The 21,168-nt window shown below is 52.4% G+C and overlaps 1 protein-coding gene across 1 annotated transcript; it reads left to right on the forward strand.

Moving 5' to 3' along the window:
- The first annotated feature begins 4,156 nt into the window (after nt 1-4,156).
- On the forward strand, nt 4,157-16,132 carry Snx33 (sorting nexin 33). The gene is made up of 2 exons (XM_076851132.2): nt 4,157-7,124; nt 13,577-16,132. Exons 1-2 carry the CDS (start codon nt 5,657-5,659, stop codon nt 13,828-13,830), a joined length of 1,722 nt encoding a protein of 573 aa, XP_076707247.1. The 5' UTR covers nt 4,157-5,656; the 3' UTR covers nt 13,831-16,132.
- The last annotated feature ends 5,036 nt before the right edge of the window (nt 16,133-21,168 follow it).

Consider the following 21,168-nt stretch of genomic DNA (forward strand, 5'->3'; position numbering starts at 1 on the left):
TATATATAATACTTTAGCAATTTGAAGTTGAAAAAAAATTTTAAATATATTTTTTAGTTGTTGATGGACCTTGATTTTATTTATTTATATATGGTGCTGAGAGTCGAACCCAGTGCCTCACACATGCTAGGCAAGCGCTCTACCACTGAGCCACAACCCCAGCCCTGCAGTTGAAAATTTTAAATGCAAAAAAAAGTGGGGGGCAATATTGGCATGGGGAGATTATCCTGGTGGGTCCCATGTAATTACAAGAGTCACAGGAGTCCTTATGAGTGAAGGAGGGAGTCAGAAGAGTCAGAGGAGATGATGGAAGCAGAAGCCTGATGAGATTGCTGACTATGATAATGAAAGTGTTCCAAGAGCCAAGAGATGTAGACAACCTCTAGGAAACTGGAAAAGGCAAGGAAAGAGATTATTCCCCAGAGAAGGAATATAGCTCTGCCAATATCTTGATTTTTTTAGCCTAGTGAGATCCACTTTGGAATACTAGTTTCCAGTACTGTAAGATGATAAATTTGTATTATTTTAAGGCATTACATTTGTGATTATTCATTACTGCTGCAATAAGAAATGACTATAGATTTTTTATTTTTGGTAGTACTGGCGATTGAACCTAGGGCCTCTAACATGAGAGGCTACTGTTCTGTTCTACCATGGAGCTTCATCCCCAACCATTTATTTATTTATTTAGGTACTGAGGATTGAACCTAGGAGTGCCTAACCATTGACCTATACCCCCAATTCTTTTTTTTTATTTTTTGAGACAGGGTCTTGCTAAGTTGCATAGGGCCTTGCTAGTTGCTGAAACCGAGGTTGAATTGGAATCCACCTGCTTCAGCCTCCCAAGTCACCAGGATTCCAGGCAGGCAGTACTCTGCTCTGCAGGTTTAAATTTTAAATAGGGTATGCCAGGGTAGGTCTTGCTGAGAAAGTTCTATTTTATAGTTAGTCCTTGTGCATATTCAGGGGAAGGAAGAGCATTTTAGGAAGAGGAAATAGTGCAAATACATTAGGATAAAAATATAACTGACATGCCAGAAGAGGAATTACAAAGCTGTCTTGGCTGAAACAGAGTGGGAAAGGAGGATATTAAAGGGTATCAGATAACATAGCGGCTTCCAAGCCTTTGTAAGGACTTTGTAGGGTTTTGAGCAGAAAATTGACACCTAACATATTTAAAAAGAATCACTCTGAAAGCTGTAGTGAGAATAGATTCTAGGAAAGCAGAAATGGAAATGCAGAGTCCATCAGGTGGCTACTACAGTGATCCAGTGATCCAGGAAGCTGGGACCAGGAGAGCAGTAGAAAGATGCTGATAAAAAGAGGAATCCTAGAAGGCAAGTGCAGTGGTGTTTGCCTATAATCTCATCAACTGAGGAGGCTGAGGCAGGAGGATTACAAGTCCGAGGCCAGCATATGTAACTTTGTAGATCTGTCTCCAAATAAAAAAATAAATAAATAAAAAGGGGCTAGGGCTTTAGTTTAGTGGTAGAAAGCACCTGAGTTCAGTATTCAGTACCACCACCACCAAAAAAAAAGGACTGGATGAGGGGGAGAGGGGGACATCATTAGCAAATATATTAAATATATGGTGTTCCATGCTATGAGCCTAAATAAGATAATCAAAGGAATGAATATGAATATATGCATGGACAGAGACAAGGCTGGGCGTTCAGGGTGGTATGGTCACAGACTGACTAGAAAATACAAAAGGATCACTCTATCGTGGTCACTCTAGTGTTAATAATTATTAGAGAACCAGACATGGTGGTGCATGCTGCCTGTGATCACAGTGGCTGGGGCGGCTGAGGCAGGAAGGTTTTGAGTTCAAGGCCAGCCTCAGCAACTTATCGAGGCCCTAAGCAACTCAGCAAGACCCTGTCTCAAAACATCAAAAGGGGGGCTGGGGATGTGGCTCAAGTGGTAGCGCGATCGTCTGGCATGCGTACGGCCCGGGTTGGGTCCTCAGCACCACATACAAAGATGTTGTGTCTGCCGAGAACTAAAAAATGAATAAATAAATATTGAAATTCTCTCTCTCCCTCTCTGTCTTTCTCACTCTCTCATTAAAAAAAAAAAAAAAAAAAACAACAACAAAAAAACATCAAAAGGGTTGGGGATTTAGCTCAGTGGCAGAGTGTTTGCCTAACAAGTGAAAGGCTCTAAGTTAAAAAAAATAATAATAATAATTGGAGAGAAGAGGATGAACCAATGACATAGAAGGGAAACCAATTACAGTATGGTCTCTCTGATACAAATGAAGAAAGTATATCCAAAAGGAAGAAAGTATATCCAAAAGGGAGGAGGGGTTAAAATGCTAGTGAGAGGTTGAATAAGAGAGCAACTGAGAATCATTGGAATTCAGCAACACCAAGGTTACTTGATAAAAATATTTCATTACAAGGTTAAGGGTGTATGAGAGAGGTGGAGAGACCTTGGGTTAAATCCCTGGTGTTCAGAGAATAGTTCAACACTTTCACTATGTGTGTGTGTGTGTGTGAGAGAGAGAGAGAGAGAGAGAGAGAGAGACAGGGATTGAACCCAGGGCCTCATACATACCAGGCAAGCACTTTATCACTGAGCTACATTCCCCGGCCCTCTATTTATTTATTTTTGGTTTTTGAGATAGGGTATTGCTAATTTGCCCAGACTAGCCCCAAACTGAATCCTCTAGTCTCAGCCTTCTATGTAGCCGGGCCAGAAAGGCTTTCTTTTTTCTTTCTTTCTTTTCTTTTCTTTTTTTTGTACATAGGATTGAATCCAAGGGCTTAATCACTAAGCCACATCCCCAGCCCTTTTGTAATATTTTATTTAAAGACAGTGTCTCACTAAATTGCTTAGGGTTTTGCTGAATTACTGAAGCTGGCTTTGAACTTGTGATCCTCCTGCCTCAGCCTCCCAAACTGATGGGATTACAGGTATACACTGCTGCACCTGCACTGCGGCTTTCTTGATTCTTGCTCCACCCAGACTAGTATAGGTGCCCTCCCATGCACCTTGTGTGTGTGTGTGTGTGTGTGTGTGTGTGGTGGTGGTGGTGGGAGCTGTTGAGGATTAAACCCAGGACCTTGTGCATGCTAGGCAAGTGTTCTACCATGGAACACAGCCTCCATTCCCCAACAGGCCTCCATTCCCCAAAGCACTTTTCGTTGCAATGGTCACACTGTGCAAGGAGCATCTCTCTACTTGTCAAGACACAACTGAGTTTCTGGCAGGTAAGGACAATATTTTACTTGTCTGTGTACCCCAAGGTCCTGGTACATAGTAGGTACTCAGTTAATTGTTGTTGTTGTTATTATTATTATTATTTTGGCAGTACTGGGAATTGAACCCAGAAATGCCTTACCACTAAATTACATCCCAGTTCTTTTTATTTTTTATTTTGAGACACGGCCTCACTAAATTGCCGAGGATGGCTTCGAGCTTGTAATCGTCCTGTCTCAGCCTCCAGAGTAACTGGGATCAGTCATGCACCATGGCCCTTGGCTTCAATTTCTTGAATCCATAACCGAATGAATGGGACAGAATGGATGAATTAAAGACAAGTGGAACTAGACTGTAAGTGCCTAGCAGGAACCTGGACTGCTAGTGCTGCTGCTCCCCAGTGTCTAGCAGAATCAGTGTCCAAAACGCTTGCCTCTTCTGAAGTCTCTGCAAGACCGTTTCTCTTTGCTGCTGCGATAAAGCACAAAGCATCTGGTCCCAGCCGGCCGCAGCTCAAAGCAACAGGGAACCTGGCTGCGTCTTAGGCTTGTTCCCGGTCTCTTATTTAAATGTAAGGTTTTGCCGTCCCCTCCCCTTCAACCAGCCCCCAAGAAGTTGCCCAGAGCAGAGGTGTTCTAAGAAACTGGAGCACGCAGTAGACGGTATCCCAGGTCAGACGCCTGGGTCGCGCAGGCTGCTGCCGCGCAGGCGGTAGCCAGTCCAGAGAACAATCCCGGAGCCGCGCCACGGCCCGGTGCGGACGCAGCCCTAGTGAGGGGTAGAAAGGAAAGGAGGCCCCTTCGGCGGGCGCGGCTCTCCAGGCACCCCACCCCGTCCCGGCTCGGCCGCCCTGGTTGCCACCCGGCGCTTTGCAAACTTTCGGAGTTTTCTTGCACTTGCGTCACGGAAAAGGCAGGAGGGTGACGGAGTCCGGGAGGCGAGGCGGCCGCGGCTGGCGAGCTCCCCCGCGCGGCGCTCAAGGCCCTGGGGCGAGAGGTGTTTCACCGCGCGGGCGGCTTGGCTGGGTGGCGGCTCGAAACCCACTAAGTCCCGGATCGTCCCCGCTGTCTCGCCTCCTAGACAGAGCGCGAGGGCCACAAGGAAAGAGGTGCGGAAGATTCGGCGGGGCCGGGTTCCAGCGCCCTCGGCCCGCGGGAGGGCGGAGCCGGGCTGTCCCTGCCCAGGCGGGACGCGCGGAAGTGCGGTGGAGTTTGCCCAATTCCCCAGCCTGCTTTTCCTCTCTCCCTCCCTCCCTCACCCCACCCCTCACCTCCCCTTCGGCTATTCCCTCCTTCCTTGGGACGCCACCTCCCGGAATCGCCTTTTTGTTTTGTTTTGTTTTGGAGCTGGCTTCTCGCCGGCGCCTTGGAGGGGCTGCGAGTGCGGGAGAAGTGCAAGCGGGGCCCCCGCAGGGCAGAGCGGAGGACGGACGGACGGACAGATCACCAGCCTGGCCATCTACTCACTGGAGCTCCCTCTGCAAACTACTGTTGAGTGTTTTGGGGCACGCGAGGAGTGGGGGACGGGGGTCGTGACTCCGGGGCTCCCGGACGGATTTCCGCTAGGCTACCTCGGGACTGGGGTCCTTGGACTCAGATCGGGGTCAGCTTCAGGCGCAGAAACAGCTGAGGAATTAGGCAAACAAAAGAGGACACTGAGCGACCGGCCTGAAGTCTCCTGAGCGACCCGTCGCGCCCCCTCCTTCCCCAGGGTGGGGGCTGGCCACTTGAGGGGCGACAAGTGGGGACCGGAGCCGGCGGGGCTCGGCCGAGCCGCCAGGGTCGTGGAGTTGGAGGCCTGTTGTGCAAGCCTCGGCCCTTGTTTTCCCGGCCTGGCTCGTTGTGAGGCCGGACACATCCACCCTTGGACTCGATTCAGGAGGCTGCTGCTTTTCTCCTTGCCCCTCTTGGATTTTCTGGATTTTTGAAAACCCAGTGGCCTAGGAGGAGGAGGAGGAGGAAGGAGGAAGGGGCAGATCTGCAGAGGAATGTGAGAGCCTCCCAAAGCCGGAGCAGCCAGAAGCAGCCCAGAGCCAGAGGGATTGCAGAGCCCTGCCCCGGGGTTCTGGGACGGTTGTTTCTGAGTGGTTCTTGTCTATTTTAGAACATTGTTCCAGTGGAAAGTGTCCAATTCTTGCCCTCATAGAGCTGGAGAGGTCATTTGACTTTTCTGCTTGTGGTGGAAAGCAGAGCCCCCCCCCCCCCAGGGGCTGCCAAGGGAGGGGAGGAAGACTATGGACATGAGCCCTCTCTGCTCACAGGCATATGCCCAGAGACTTAATAGAGTAGTTTCTGGGCCATGGACATTTTTCTGAAGAGAGGGAGGCTGGACAGAGTCTGTGGGTGCTGAGACCCCACTTTAGGGGCTGAGAGATTGAGCTGTGAGTGCATTCTTGTGCTTGGACCTTGTGAGCATCCCTGTCTGGGCAGAACCAACTCCTTCTTTATCCAGCATGGCACTGAAAGGTCGAGCCCTGTATGACTTTCGCAGTGAGAACAAGGAGGAAATCAGCATCCAACAGGATGAAGACCTGGTTATCTTTAGTGAGACCTCACTGGATGGCTGGCTACAGGGGCAGAATAGTCGTGGTGAGACAGGACTCTTCCCTGCCTCTTATGTGGAGATCGTCCCTGCTGGCATCAGCCCCAACCATGCTGACAACTCTAGCAGCCCTGCAGATTTTTCAAGCACCCAGGTGAGCTTGTACAGCCCCAGTGTGGCCAGCCCAGCCAGAAGTGGTGTGGGCAGTGGCTTCCTCTCAAACCAGGGCAGCTTTGAGGATGATGATGATGATGATTGGGATGACTGGGATGATGGATGCACAGTGGTGGAGGAGCCTCGGGCTGGTGGGCTGGGTACCAATGGGCACCCCCCACTCAACCTCTCCTACCCGGGTGCCTACCCCAGCCAACACATGGCCTTCCGGCCCAAACCACCCCTGGAGCGGCAGGACAGCCTGGCATCTGCCAAGAGAGGCAGTGTGGTGGGACGCAACCTCAACCGTTTCTCCTGCTTTGTGCGCTCTGGAGTGGAGGCCTTCATCCTGGGGGATGTGCCCATGATGGCCAAGATCGCTGAGACATACTCTATTGAAATGGGCCCTCGTGGCCCCCAGTGGAAGGCCAACCCCCACCCATTTGCGTGCTCTGTGGAGGACCCCACGAAACAGACCAAGTTCAAAGGCATCAAAAGCTACATCTCCTACAAGCTCACACCCACCCATGCTGGCTCGCCAGTCTACCGGCGCTACAAACACTTTGATTGGCTCTATAACCGCCTACTTCACAAGTTCACTGTCATCTCGGTTCCCCACCTGCCTGAGAAGCAGGCCACAGGCCGCTTTGAGGAGGACTTCATTGAGAAGCGGAAACGGCGTCTTATCCTCTGGATGGACCACATGACCAGCCACCCGGTGCTCTCCCAGTACGAGGGCTTCCAGCATTTCCTCAGCTGCCTGGATGCCAAGCAGTGGAAGATGGGCAAACGCAGGGCAGAAAGGGACGAGATGGTGGGCGCCAGCTTCCTGCTTACTTTCCAAATCCCCACAGAGCACCAGGACCTGCAGGATGTGGAGGACCGTGTAGACACATTCAAGGCTTTCAGCAAGAAGATGGATGACAGTGTCCTGCAGCTCAGCACTGTGGCGTCAGAGCTGGTGCGGAAGCATGTGGGGGGCTTCCGCAAGGAATTCCAGAAGCTGGGCAGTGCCTTCCAGGCCATCAGCCATGCCTTCCAGATGGACCCCCCCTTTAGCTCTGAAGCCCTCAACAGTGCCATTTCTCACACCGGTCGGACCTACGAAGCCGTGGGTGAGATGTTCGCTGAGCAGCCCAAGAATGACCTCTTCCAGATGCTCGACACACTCTCTCTCTACCAGGGCCTGCTCTCCAACTTCCCAGACATTATCCACCTGCAGAAAGGTAAGACCCAATGCAGACAGGTGACTCTCCCCGAGTCTGGTGCTTTGCTGGAGCCTGGGGATGTAGGGATGGACTGGAGCAGCTCACCAAGTCTTTCTGTCTCGATCTCAATCATTCACTCAAAAAATGAGTTGAGTATCTACTATGTAGCAGGTGCTCTCTACGTACAGGGATGTTGTGGACAGGCCTGGTTCCTGTCCTCTCAGAATTCTATGTTTAACTTCTTGTCAGTTCATTCATTTTCTCTTTGTCTCATTTATCTCATTATGCATGAAGCCTCAAGGTATCAGGCTGGGTTCTGGAAACACGGAGATGATCAGGCCCCAGGCCTTGCCCTTGATGAGTCCAGGGGCTCAGGGGGACCCAGAACCAAACCTGGATAACAAGAGCACAATGTGCAGCTCTCTCCTTATCTCCTGTCTTCTCATAAGCTCAGAACCCACCTTTTCAGTTTCAGAGCCTTCTCATGTCTCTGCTCCACCCTATCTGAGAGCTCCCTATCTGTGCAGGAGGATCTCTGTCCTTATTTTGCAAATGAAAGAGCCTGTGTCCACAGCAGAGTGGTTGCACAGAGTCCATGGACCAGCTGGGACTGTCCTTTTTTCCTGCCACCTCCCCAAGGACATATTCATGTTGGCTGCCTCCCAGGCGCCCATGTTTTCAGTTCTCATGGCCCCCTCTCTGGGGGAGGGACAGGATGGGCCCCTGCCTGTTACTGCTGGGGATGTCAAGGAACTGCCAGGGAAATGACTCATCCTGGGTCACACAAGGGCTCTGGGCTGGGCTGGGGAGCAGAAACAGGGCCTGTGGTCCCCTCCTGAGAACCAGCAAGGGTCAGGGCACTGTCCACATAGCCCATCTAATCCCCCTTCCCAAGGTAGGCTTCTCTTCTAAGGAGTGAGTCAGGGGCTGACCCAGCAGGGGGGGGCAGGTGTTAGAGTCTTGGGGACAATTGGGAGGGCACATGTCAGAAGAGAGGTGTGGTTCTCCCTGGGGCTGCTTGGTAACTCAGGAAGAACTTGTGCAGGGCGTGGGATTGGCCCCTGGACCCTAGGCCCTGAGGTCAGGCCTGGCTTGGTGGGGAGTTTTACTCTGGGTGGGGCCCAGAGGCAGATGAGCCTGGGGGACCGCAAACCCCCCTTCGCCCTCAGTATCCAACAGAGTCTGGGGAAAACCAGCAGCTCTCCTTATCAGCAGGACATTGACTTTCAGAACTTTAGTTCCCAGTATGCTCTGTCCCCTAACTTTCTCCTCCTCCTCCTCCTCTCCCTCCTGTGTGTTCCCTACCCCACATCTCCACCTTCCTTCCTCCTTTCAGCTCCAGGAGATCCAAGGCCTGATTCTAGTCTGGCTATTCCTAGTTTGCCTTGTGTCCCTGGGAAGTGTCTTTGCCTCTCTGGGCCTTAGTTTCCTACCCCTGAGAAAAGATGGAGTGGGGACAGTGAGATTTTAGGCCTTCAAGGGAGAGGACAGGAAGGGGTTCTGGGGAGGGTCTGGCTCAGAAGCAAAATGATGCCTTAGATCTGGCTCTATGCTCTGGGAAGGCCAAGGGAGGTAGCTGTGGCTGGGGGCCCAGTAGGGCAGGCGCCTTCCTGTGCAAAAGTGGAGCTGCACTCTGCACCAGGGCCTGGGAAAGCTGGTTCAACCAGCTCCTTGGCTCCTGTGTGGGCAGCAGGAGGCTGGGCACAATGATTAAACAGCTGCTCCCACGCAGTGACAGGGGACACTTGCCTAGGGCAGAGCTAGAACAGGAGGGCAACCCCATGTCCAGGGCACCCATGGCTCCCAGGCTTGCATCAAAGCAGGTGGGGAGTGAAGCCAGATCAGACTTTTTGACTCCAGAAAGGGAGACCGAGCTGAGGGAAGCCATGTCTGAGGAATGGCTGGAGGTATTTCTAAGAGTCAGGGGTCATCATCCTTTGGAGCAATTAGGCAACCTGAAGCAGAGGCTTAGCCCATCTTCCCTCACCCAGACCCCCACCACACACACCCTGCCTCCCAGAGTAAGCTCTCCTGGACATACTCTGAGTTTTGGGCTCTGGCCTGGGCTCTAGTGAGAGTCAAAGATTAGGGCTTGGAATTGGTTTGAGAGAAACTTGGGGGGGCTGGGGCTTGGGCTCAGTGGTAGAGCACTTGCCTTGCAAGTGTGAGGCCCTGGGTTCCATCCTCAGCATCACATAAAAATAAACAAATAAAGATATTGTGTCCAACTACAACTAAAAGAATATTAGAGAGAGAGAGAGAAAGGGAAAGAAAAAGAGAGAGAGAGAGACCTGGGCAGGCTTTGGGGACAGCCTGAGGGGGGTCCTCTACTGGCCCTGTGGGTGGAGCTCTCCCACAGGCAGAGCAGGACAATTGGGTCCTGGGTCCCTAGGATTCTGTCTGTCCTGTTGGACATCTGAATGAATGATGAGTGTGTAGAAGAGACAGATGGAGGAGGCCCAGGTGAGGCGTCAGACCAGGATTGGGGCAAACTTGACTCTGAGGTGACCTTGGAAAGTTTTCTCCCCTCAGTCTCCACATTAATAAAATGGGAGCTGAGCTGAGGTCCATTTACCCGGTCTGCCCATTGGGCCAGACTCCGGAGCCCAGTCCAGGGATCTCCCATGGGAACAACCGCCATATAATTAACATCAGAATTGGGGTAGTTTGGGGATGAAAGGGGACCCTAGTTAGTAAAGGTTATCTTGAGGCACAAGAAGAAAGTGGCTGCCTGGGGCAAGCCAGGGCCTGTGGTCCCCTCCTGAGAGCCAACAAGGGCAGGCTAAGTCCTGAGGCTCATCACAAGTCAGCAGTCTGGTGTGATCCCCCCATTTTCCAGATGAGGTACACTGAGGTGATTTGATAAGCAGAGCAGGCATTGGAGCCCAGGTGTATCTGACTCCCCAGCCCAGGCTGTTTCCACTGCCAGACAGATGGAGGAAGCAGTTCTCAACAGATGGACAGCTGAGAGAGATAAGCCAGAAGCGGAGAGGAAGGAAAGAGGTTTGGGTGGACTGGGCACTCCAGCATTAACTCAGTTGGCATCCTAAGTGCAGGACCACAGTGGAGGAGCTCATAGCATGGCCAGGACTATGTGACCTTTGCTCTTGCCTGGGAGATAGACAAGTAGGTGGGTTCTGCCTTTATAGATTCTGAGCTATCATTTAATCCTTCTCTACCTCTCTTCCTTTTTTTTTTTTTTTCCTTCTTGGTACTAGGGATTGAACCCAGGCACATTTTATCAGCTACATCCCTAGCCCTTTTTATTTTTATTTTTAGACAGGTTCTAGCTAAGTTGTCAAGGCTTGCCTCAAACTTGTGATCCTCCTGCCTCAATCTCCAGAGTTGCTGGAATTATAGGCATGCACCAGTGCATCCAGCTTCTCCTAGGTTTTATAAACAGGATAGTGCTGCCATGAGCCACCAGTGGCTGCAGCTTTCTGTGAGTTCATGGATAGGAAAGCAATTTTGCACACCACAGCGCACAGTATCCTGGGCTCTCAGTCATATCAGGCACTATCCTCAGCAATTCACACATATGAGTTCAGTTAAACCTCAACTGAACTGTGTAGGGTGCATACTATCAGCATCCCGTTTCACAGACGCGGAATCTGTAAAGTTCTATACTGTTGTGAGCAGCATTACATCTAATATGACTTGTCCCATTTGACAGCAGGGACACCAGCAGCCCAGGCGAGAGCAGTGGTTTGCTAAAGGGGACACAGCTGGGACTAGGACTCAGAGACCTCTTTCCCCCAACTTGGGCAGGTGGTAACTACCTTCATGAGATTGAAGCAAGATGGTTTGAGGCTGGAGCTTAGGAAATAATTTTGGGGCCCTGGGACTGTGCAGCTGGTGGGCTTCAGCTCTCCCTTCCCATTCCTGGGCCCCAACATGCCAAGGCAGGAGACAACCCTAGAGGATTCCCAGGTCAAGTCCCAAATAGAGGGGATGCTGGACAGGCCTGGATCCTGACTCCCAGCCTGTTGGGTGGAACCCCTTAGCCTTAGCTGATCCTGGCCCCAAAACTGAGTCAACAGGGTGAGAAAGTGACAGAGAGCAGGGTGGGGCCTCTGCCTGTCCCCACCCCTGCAGCCTTTGCCCCCACCCCCTGACCCTAGCCTGCCTATGGATATCTAGCAATTGCAATAGGTTCATTCCTGCTCTTTGGGTCACAGTCTTCTCATCCACAAAAGGAACTTTTCCTTCCACCAAGGTCATGGGCAAGAAAGCCCATGCATCTCCATTGCCCCTAAATTCTTGCAGGCAGGTGGAATCCAGGCGCCCAAGTCTCCCCTTCAGGTAAGTCCCTTTGCCTGAAGCTCACCTCCATTTTTTTTTGTCCTGCTATTTGTTTTCATCCTTCCTCCTTTCCCCATCCCTCCTTCCTTCTCTCTCCAACCCCTCTCTTCTTTTTCTCTTTCTTTCCTAGGGATTGAACTCAGGGGTACTTTGTTACTGAGCCACATTCTCAGCCTCTTCTTATTTTATTTAATTTTGAGACAGGGTCTCACTAAATTGCTGAGGCAGTCCTTGATTTTGCAGTCCTCCTCTCTCAACTCCCAAGTCACTGGGATTACAGGCATGAGCCACCACTCTCAGCCCTATTTTCTGCCTTTCTTCTTATGGCTCCTCATACCCCTTGGGACCTTCTCAGATCCTTATGTCCATTGTCTGGGTCCAACATAGGCTCCCTGCAGCAGAAATGGTGTCCACTTTCCAGCTGTGGAGGGCCAAGCACACCCCACTAATGGGGCAGAAAGGAGTCTGGGAACCCCTAGGTAAGTCCCTGTCCCTCAGGACCTCAGTTTCCTGGGCCTCAGGGTGATCCCTATTCTGCTGCCCAGGGCTGGGCTGTTGGGATGGAACAGGGGGCAGGAAGTGGTTGAGGGAGAGTGACAGAAGGTGGAGTGGCCTGGGAAGTTAGGAGATAGGGACTATGGATTTCTTTTTGATGCGTGTGAGTGGCTTTGGTGACTCTCAAGAGATATTTTCAGCATGTAGAGCCCTGGGCTTGGATGTAGTAAGTGCTCAGCAAATGCACTTTGAATGCATCGGACACCTTGAGTGAGAATAAAAAGAATACCGTCTAGAAGGTCCTCAAGAGTCCTCCTTAAAGGAGAAGCAGCAAAGCGTAGATAAGGATTGTGCTATGTGTGTGCGGTGGATGTTCTTGAGGACCCGGAGGGAGGGTGCTGTGTTCCCACCTCTGTTATCCTCTTTGCACAGTGGATTCTGTCTCAGCCCTGGAGGAGTGGGTGCTAGGCAAGGCAAACCACCTCCTCTTCCTAGTAGCTGTCCCCACTGGCTTAAAGGCAGAATTAGTCAAGGACCTTATAATTCAGAACTGAAATTCATTAACCAGCACTTGTTGATTCATTCACATTCTCCCATATTGGGTCTCCTGCTCAGGTTTATCCCCTCTCCTCCATCTACCACCTGATTATTACAATAGTCTCCTCTGTTTCCCAAGGGCTGGGGAGAGGAGTGGGCAAAGCCTCTTTGGAGGGGAGACATATCAGGTAGCCTTTGAAGTACTGTTTTAGAATCAGCAGTATGATGGGCAGGATGGGGGGAGACAGGACAGATAAGATAGGGGAGGCATTCTGCTTGGAGGTACTGGAGAAGGCTCTGGTGTAGAAGTGGCATCTGATCCGGGCCTTGAATTATGGATAGGGATCCAGCAGGCAGAGGTCTGAAGGAGCTGGGAGGGTTTAATGAACATGGGGTCAGTTTGGAATGAACACAGAGACTGACTCCCAGAAGCCTCCTGGGCCAGGGGAACAGATGTGGACCTTGATCTGTAGGCAGTGGGAGCCAAGGAAGGTACCCAGCTTGGGGGATATTTGGGGGTACTACAGGACAGACAAGCTGGATCAAGGGTGGGGACTGCTGTAGCAGCCCAGGGACAGGATCAGTCTGTTCAGCACACCTGTATCAGGATCTGCTGTGGGCCAGGCCTGGTTCTGGGAATTAGGGAACAGAAGCTAAGACAGGCCCTGAACTGATCCAGCCACTTCTGCCCAGGGTAGGTGGGCAGAGAAGTTACAGGGTGTAATAACTGGGGTAGGGAAAAGCCAGGGAGCTTGGTGTCACCAGGAGGGCCTGTGGGGGTCAAAGGGCACAGAGAAGGTTTGCTGGTGGAGCTGGGACCTGGGCTGAATTAGGAGTCAGTGTGGGATGGTCAGGCCTGTAATCGGGAGGGTCAGGGATTTCCCAGTCCTGGAAATTGATCCATTTGCGAGGCTGTGACTGTTTGGGACCAGCTGCTGTTTGGAGAGAAGATGGTATGTCCCGGTTAGGAGGTGCTGAGGGAATTCCCTGATGAAAACAGCCAGGTGGAGTTCAGGGATAAGGACTGAATCAAGCAGATGAGGATGTTGTCTGCCTTTGATGGCGCTCAGGGAGCACACAGGGAGCAGAGAGAGGAGGCCCAAGCCCTAACGTGCCGGTCCTCTCTGCCCTGCCAGGTGCCTTTGCCAAGGTGAAAGAGAGCCAGCGCATGAGCGACGAGGGCCGCATGGCCCAAGACGAGGCAGATGGCATTCGAAGGCGCTGCCGTGTGGTGGGCTTTGCCCTGCAGGCCGAGATGAACCACTTCCACCAGCGCCGGGAGCTCGACTTCAAGCACATGATGCAGAACTACCTGCGCCAGCAGATCCTGTTCTACCAGCGAGTGGGCCAGCAGCTGGAGAAGACCCTGCGCATGTACGACCACCTCTGACCACATGCCCTGGGTCCCTCCCCACCCTAAGGCCTGGTCACTACCGTTTACCTCACTTCAGACCTCCCTGCACCAGCAATGGCTGTGGGGACTTGGGGTGGGTGAGGTAAGCAGCCTCTTCATCCTCCCCAGAGAAGGGGTCTTGGAGGAGTCACAGGTGCCCCTGGAATGTTTCCCCCCCTTTAGAGATGGGACTTGACAGGGAAGAGAATGGAGCTGGGCACCCTCCAGGCCAAAGCCTGGGCTGCTGGTCAGTCACTAAAGGCTAAGCCAGGATCCACTTCCTCTGGAGCCCGTAGCACACATTCATCTGGCCACCACCCCCGTTCATTCAGCAAATAACCAAGAGGCCCATGATGGCCCAGCGATGGCCCTGGATCAGACCTGGGCACACAAACTAGGACGAGTGTTCCCTGGAGGAGTCTCCATCCAAGGTGGGGATCAGACACAGAAATAGGCAAAGTCAATGTAAGGTGACAGGTAGAAGCACACAGGAGAGACCACAGCATTTTGCTGGTCAGAGGAGACTCCATTGGTAGATGACATTCCAGCAATGTCTTGAAGAATGACGAGGACCTACCAGACTGTAAACAGGGAGAAGGACATTTGTGGGAGAGGCCCAACATGGGCTTTTATTTCCCTTACTTCTCCTAAGCAAGTTTGATGCCCTCTTCATGGGGACCCTGGCCTATGGCAGAGGGAAGGCCTATGCTCATATGTCCCTGGATTTTCCTGTCCCATCCCATTGTCTGCAGGAGGGGCTGCAGGCCAACTCCCTCCTGCAGGCCCCTGACTCCCCCCTCTGCTGAGCCCCAACTTTCTCTTGGCTAGAGGACCATGTAGCATCCTTTCCTGTCTGGACTACAGGTGCTGAGACAAGCCATGGACTCCCAGGCCCTGGTGGCACTTTCCCAAAGGAGAGTCTCAAAGTTCCTAGATATTTGATTTCACCAGCAGTAACTCTCTGTACCCCAAACAGGCTCAGATCTGAGGCTCCCAGGGTCTCTGTCCCCCGCCCCCAGCACTTTCTTCCTGAGTCCTTCACGTTGCACAGTAGGAAACCTAAGGGGAGAACAGAAGAGGTTCCAGGCCCCTCTGCTCTTGGCCAGCCTCACTGTGAGGGAGTTCTTGCTCCTAGTCAGGCTGGGCTGTCTCCCACCTGTTTACATCCTGCAAGGGTGACTGCCCCCGACCAAGGCCAGGCTGTGGGCCAGCAGCTGTTGGGTTAGCTGACCTTACCCCTTCTGCCCACCCGGGAGCTCATGGTCTATAATGGTCTGCTATAGCTGCTGCTGCTTACATTTGTTTTTTTCTGTCTTTTTTCTCTTGATAAACTGTTACAATTAAGTTGAGAGAAGCATGACTTTTTCTGTTTGGATCCTAGAAGGAGGTGAGGGTTGGGGAAGGGTAGAACCTGAATTGTCCCTGGGAACCACAGGACCAGATTTGGCACAGAATTTACTATAGAGTGTTGAAAGGGTGAGGGAGGACTTGGCTGGTGGGAGGAGCAAGAGATGGCCTTACCCCCAGTTGGCCTCACTACCTTCTGGGACCTCACCCACCATCTAAGATAGTTGGGATCCTATGCAGGGGTTTGACTGTGCTATAAGCTCTATGCTGAGGGTTGTAGGAGGAAGGCAGAGGAGGCCTTGCCCAGGATAGTCCCAGGTTGTTTCTGTCCCAAGGGAGCCATGTCCTGACCTTGCTGGAAAGCCCCTGTCCAGGGGAAGGGAGGGAAACACTCAGAAACTGTGTCCCTCTCCAATCAGTCCTGGGTGCTCAACCTTGCAGTGGCTTCCATGTTGGAAACTGAATAGTGCCCACAGCTATGCCCTGGGGGCTCCCTGGTCAAGGTGGATTGGAATTATTCCTCCAGAGAGGAGAGAAACATGGCTCTTCTCCAGAAGCGTTGGGGACTTAGGTGGGGTAAGGTGGAGGACACACTTCCAGGGTCAGGGCCACCAGCAAGGCTTTGGCCAGGCCAGGGACCAGAGAGCTCATGGCAGGGAAATGGGGAAGTGGCTCCACTCAGGGTAGGGCTCCCCATTCAGGGCAAAGTGTCCTTAGAGGAACTTCTGGAATGGGTCCCCCTGGCCTTGTATCAAAATTAGGTCAGATCTGGGACTTTCTGAGGAATTTTCCCCTCCCTGCCCTTCTTCCTTCATTTTCCATCCCATCTGAGGAACTTCCCACCCTTGACCTCTTCTCAGCTTTGACCTCCATGTATCCTTCTGCAGAGCAGGCTCTGAGCCTTGGGAAGGGTCCCCTTCCTGAGCAGTGTGGAGTACTCCTCATCTTCCACAGTGCCTGGAAAGTCCCATTAATGCTTCCTGCCCTGGGGGAATAGTTGCCCTCTGTGTCTCTTGGTCGAGAGGGGTACCACCTCCCACACTACCATCCTCAGAGCAACTTCTCAAGAGGGGCTTGGACCTAGGAGAAGAACCAGAAGTGAAGACTTGGGTTGGGCCAGGTCTGCTCCAGGCGTCCTGAGGTCTCTGGGGGCGCAGGTGTGTGTGGGTGAGGCAGGGGATGTCACAGCCCCGCTTCTGGTTTCTGGGTTAGGGTGTTGGGAGGATTGGGGATTGTTCTGCACTAGCTGGAGCCCCTGACACCAGGGGGACTAGTTGGGGGGGCATGCTGGTGGTGGCAGGGCTTGCTGGCCTTAGTCACATGCCAGGCAGATGTTCCAGACTAAGCTGGGCCCAGCTGCCTCTAGTTTCCTCCCTCACTTTGAGGGGGGTGGAAAACAAGGCCTCTTTTTCTGTCTTGGGCAGCTACCAGGACCTGGGGTGGGGGTGGGGGACCCCTGATCCCCAATCTTGGCCCAACCCAGGAGGAGTCTGCTTTGTGCCTTCATGTGGGGGTTGGGGATAGAGGCAGACCTCAGATCCCATATCCTGTCACCTCCTGAACACAGGAGGGCTGTGAGCCACTGTGTCATGACCATGCCACTGACTGGACCAGAGCCAGGCCTGGGAGAGCCAAGTGGCTCTGGCAGCCCCGTGGCAGAGCCACATGGTCACCCACACATCCATGCAGTCACAGAGCCACTCAGGGGCAGACACACAGCTCAAAGCAGACACAGCTGCATGTGGTCACACCACCTGCCCACCACACCACACCTGGCCACAGACACGTGTGCCCATTTGCTCCCAGAATTACCTCCCAGCCACACCTCCACACACCTGCCACATGCTCATAGCCATGGCCTCACATGCAATTAACAGCTTCTGTCTCCACCACTTTGTCACATGTAGCTACACCACAGTCCTGTGTGCATAGTCCTGTCCTTACACTGTGATACACATAAGTCACACGTGGACATAACAAAGGTGTAAAGGTGTCACACAAGCGTAGCTGTACTGGATGCATCTCTGCCACTTCTCATAACGCCTAACCCAGCTCATCAGAGTTTCAAGAGAACTTTGAGGGACAAGCAGCCTTGAAGGGGGGTTGTCTCTGAGGAAGAATAGAGGAAGTTACAAGTACCACGTTCTGCGCATACCCTGAGAGGTCTGGGTGTGTAGTTGGGATGAACAGGTAGCATCAAGTTCAACTCATTGCAGAGACAGTGACCCTGAGGCCTAATGAACGCTGGTAGCTGGCTACCTCATCCACCAGGGTGGGGGATGCTCCAGGCTCTGGGGCCTGGCCCTAACCACCCTGGGCCAACCTCACAGCCAGGCTGATCAGCAGGCTCCTGGCTGAACCCTCCTAACACAGTTCCAGCTATCTTCCATCTTTCCAACTCGAGCTGAGCTTAGTGTCCACGAGAGCAGGGGCCAGGATGCTGTGGGCAGGGCCTCTGCCTGGGCGGGAGGAACATTCCTGCGTCAAGTCCTCCCGAGCATGTGAGGACTGGGCCACCCCACCCTGCCCGCCTGCCCGCTGACTCAGGCCTCCAGGAGCCAAGTCCACGAAGCTCCCCACCCACGCCAACCTGCTTCCCCACCAGTAGGGGCTGAAGCCAGAGGAGACGGTGAGTCCTGGCAAAAAGACTGGGCGTGGGATCAAAATTCACCTCCCCCAGGCACACCCCAGAGGGGTTGATTCCGACACCCAGCCGTGTGGTTCAAACCTTTCTCTTTTGGTTTGCTTTTATTAATCAAACCCCAAGCCCAAAGCCGTCCAGTTTGTATAAAAAGCAGCGTCTCATGTGGCTGTGGCCTCCTGCACCCACACACCAGCCCAGGTCAGCATCTCCATTCCATCTTACAGAGACAGATTTGGCAGAGGGGGGACGGGACCCTCCTAGGATCACTCAGCAAGGCCCCAGAGGGCTGGTCTCAAACCCAGCTCTCTGGCTCCATTCCTTAAAGCTGCATTGACGAATTAATTGACAGGTCCTCTGCTCTGAAGGTCGGGAAGATTGGGAGGCCAGTGAACCAACTGTTAAAAGTGTGAAGGGGGGTTGGAGGGTAGGGCGAGTTTCAGCAGTCCCCAGAGAGAAAAGACTGAGGACAGCACTGCATGGTGACATCCACAGTGACTCAAAAGCTCCGTTTAGAAAGAAACACGTGTGAGGAGCAGAACTTCATTTTTCTAGTCTGCCCTAAATTTCTCTTTTGCTCCCCACCTCACCTACACATGGTAGAAAAGTAATCTCAAATAATTTGGGGGCAGTTTTGAAGGTGCAGAGCAGAATTTAATAGGCTTTTTTGGTAATAGGCTTTATTATTATTATTATTATTATTATTATTATTATTATTATTATTATTTGGGGAGGCCTCCTTCCCTCCAGGTTGCATGTAAGTTTCAGGGATGGCACTTGTGGAGACCTTAGGAAGGCCCCCTGATTTTGATTTCAGAGGCTGAATCCCGCATATTCAAATCTGCCTTCATTCCACATGAAGGGGTTCAGTTTACCCCTCGACAATGTATTTTCTTGTAGATATTTAATTAAAATTTATTGATTTTGATTTTGACTTTTTTTCCTTTTCTTTTCCACCCTACCCTCCACCCCCAGCTGCAAACGTTATAGGCTGATTCTTGCAGAGCTAGACCTTGGCACTGGCCCTTTTTGGTGTGTCCTGGGCTTTCTGATCATCTTCCCTATTGGCAAAGGTCCCTTCTGTGGCCTGTGGTCCCTTCTGTGGCTTGTGGTCATGATTCCACAGCTGCCACCTCACAAGTGCAGGGAGCTCTGGGCTGCTTAGACACCCTGGGCATCCTCTTGTCATCTGGTACCTGGCTGTATCTTAGGAGTTCTACCTGGGGAAGGGGTATAAGTCCTGGACCTCCCGACCTCTCTGGGCTTCCTCTTGCAGCCCCTGGTGGACACTGGTTAGGCCTGGGCCACCTGTGCTGAGAGGCAAATGGCCAATGTCTGGGGCAGGAGTTGGAAGATGGCTGGAGTGTGGAGGCCCCTGGAGCCTCTTTTGGACTGACCCAACCCCCCTTGCTGTCTTTTGGCAGGAGAGCCCTGGGTAGGGGTGGTATGAGGCTCCATCCGTAGCCCTGCTCTCCCACTGATAGCAACAGGCCCCACTCCTTTGCCTCCACCATAGAGGCAGGACCACAGAGTGGCTGAGCCAAGTGCAAATCCTGCCATGCGCACTTGCTGCAGGAGTGTTCTTAACTGCTCATGCTTCCTTTTGCCCATTTGTAGCATGGAGGTTCATGTGGCTGTTGGGAGGGTTCCATGAATGAAAAGCAACAGCTGGGTAGTGCTCACATAGTAAGTGCTCAGCCAGGAGTGGCTGGGATTATCACCCTTGCGCAGAACTAGAGCAAGTTCAACTCATTGCAGAGACAAGAATCTGGCACCCCTGGAAAGCCACAGATGGTGGATGGGGGGCCGGGCTGGGGCCAAGCCCTCATCCACCCCCAGACCTTGAGCTCTGCCCCATGCTGTCACAGTCTCCATGGGAAACAATCTCCAGGCTGTCATGGGATTCATTGGTTTGGGCGGAAGGGCCCATAGGGCCGCTGACTGTTACATATCACTAATGCATGCCCAGGAATTAAGAGATCCAGGCTCACAACCCAGGACTTCCATTAATGGAGTCACCAGGTGATCTAAGGCAAGGTCACACCGCTCAGCCTCAGTTCCCCCATCCCCACTCCAGTGATGGTGCTCATTTGTGACCAGGTTCATGAGTGTGAGCCCTTTCTTTGCCCCAGATGTTCAGCATTCTCAAAGCCAGAGAGGTGTGCTGGGCCTTGGGCAAAGGGCCTACCATGAGTTATCTCATCGCCCACAACGTCTGGAAAGTAAGAATGCCTCTGGCTAACATTCTCCAGCAGACAGTGGCTCAGAGGCCCTGAGTCAGGCGAGCGTGTGAGATTGAGCAGCTGCCCTGGGCAGGCCCAGGCCGAGATCTGCCTGCACCAGAGCCGTCCCCTTTCCAAGGCTGGTGAAACTGAGCAAGCATAGGGCCACTGTCCTATCTCAGAGTGAAAGCAGGGGTGTTGAGAATAGAGAAGAATGGAGAAGGAGAGGGGCAGGTGGCCACAGGACAGGTGGGGGTGGGTGGCAGGTATTGGGAGGAGATGGCTATGCCCTTCTGTCGGTAGGTGGAAGGGAGAGCTTGGCCCGCAGAGAATGCTGAGCAAATATTTGTTGAATAATCATTTTCTTTCTTTCTTTTTTATTTTTGGTACTGGGGATGGAACCCAGGAGGATTTTACCACTGAGCTACCTCCCCAGTCTTTTTAAATCTTTTAAAATGTTAAGATAAGTTCACAGTAAGTTGCTGGGGTCTTGCTGTGTTGCCAAAGCTGACCTTGAACTTACAATCCCCCTGCTTCAGCCTCCGGAGCTGCTGGGATTATAGGTGTGTGCCACCATGTCAGGCTGAGTGATAATTTTCTGTAGGGTCTCAGACAGAGGTGTGGGAGCAAGCTCTAGGGGGGACTAGACAGAGGAGGACAGGAACAGTGAACAGGGGCAGGAATAGGACTCTAGTCTCTATGAAGAATTGTTAGGAGCATCTTTTCTCCAGGGGCCAAGACGGGGGGCAATGAGAACCCTTAGGAAATGCTGATGGGTGTCTAGTGGGTGCTGGGGCTGATCCAGGGAGTGGGGAAGGCCTCTGGCTCTGGGGCTTCCATGGAGTAAGGGGCAGGCAGAGGTGCGGTGATAGGGTCTGTGTTTGTGCCTCATACCTGGAGTATGTGCATCCTGTGTGGTTGCTGTCCGTGTGTCCACCTTTGTGTATTTCCCTGCAGTGACACTTGGTGCCTATTGTCATTTGACAGCACAAGCATATCCTGTGTTTTCCAGCTTGGAAAAGCAACACCTCTCAGCCTGGCCCAGCGTTGGAATCATGCTTAGTTTTTTTTCTTTTTCTCCTACTCCTCACCACATTCATAGGCAAAGCTTGTTAGTGCCTCAAA

Source organism: Callospermophilus lateralis, chromosome 3, assembly GCF_048772815.1.
Source record: "Callospermophilus lateralis isolate mCalLat2 chromosome 3, mCalLat2.hap1, whole genome shotgun sequence".
Classification (NCBI taxonomy): domain Eukaryota; kingdom Metazoa; phylum Chordata; class Mammalia; order Rodentia; family Sciuridae; genus Callospermophilus; species Callospermophilus lateralis.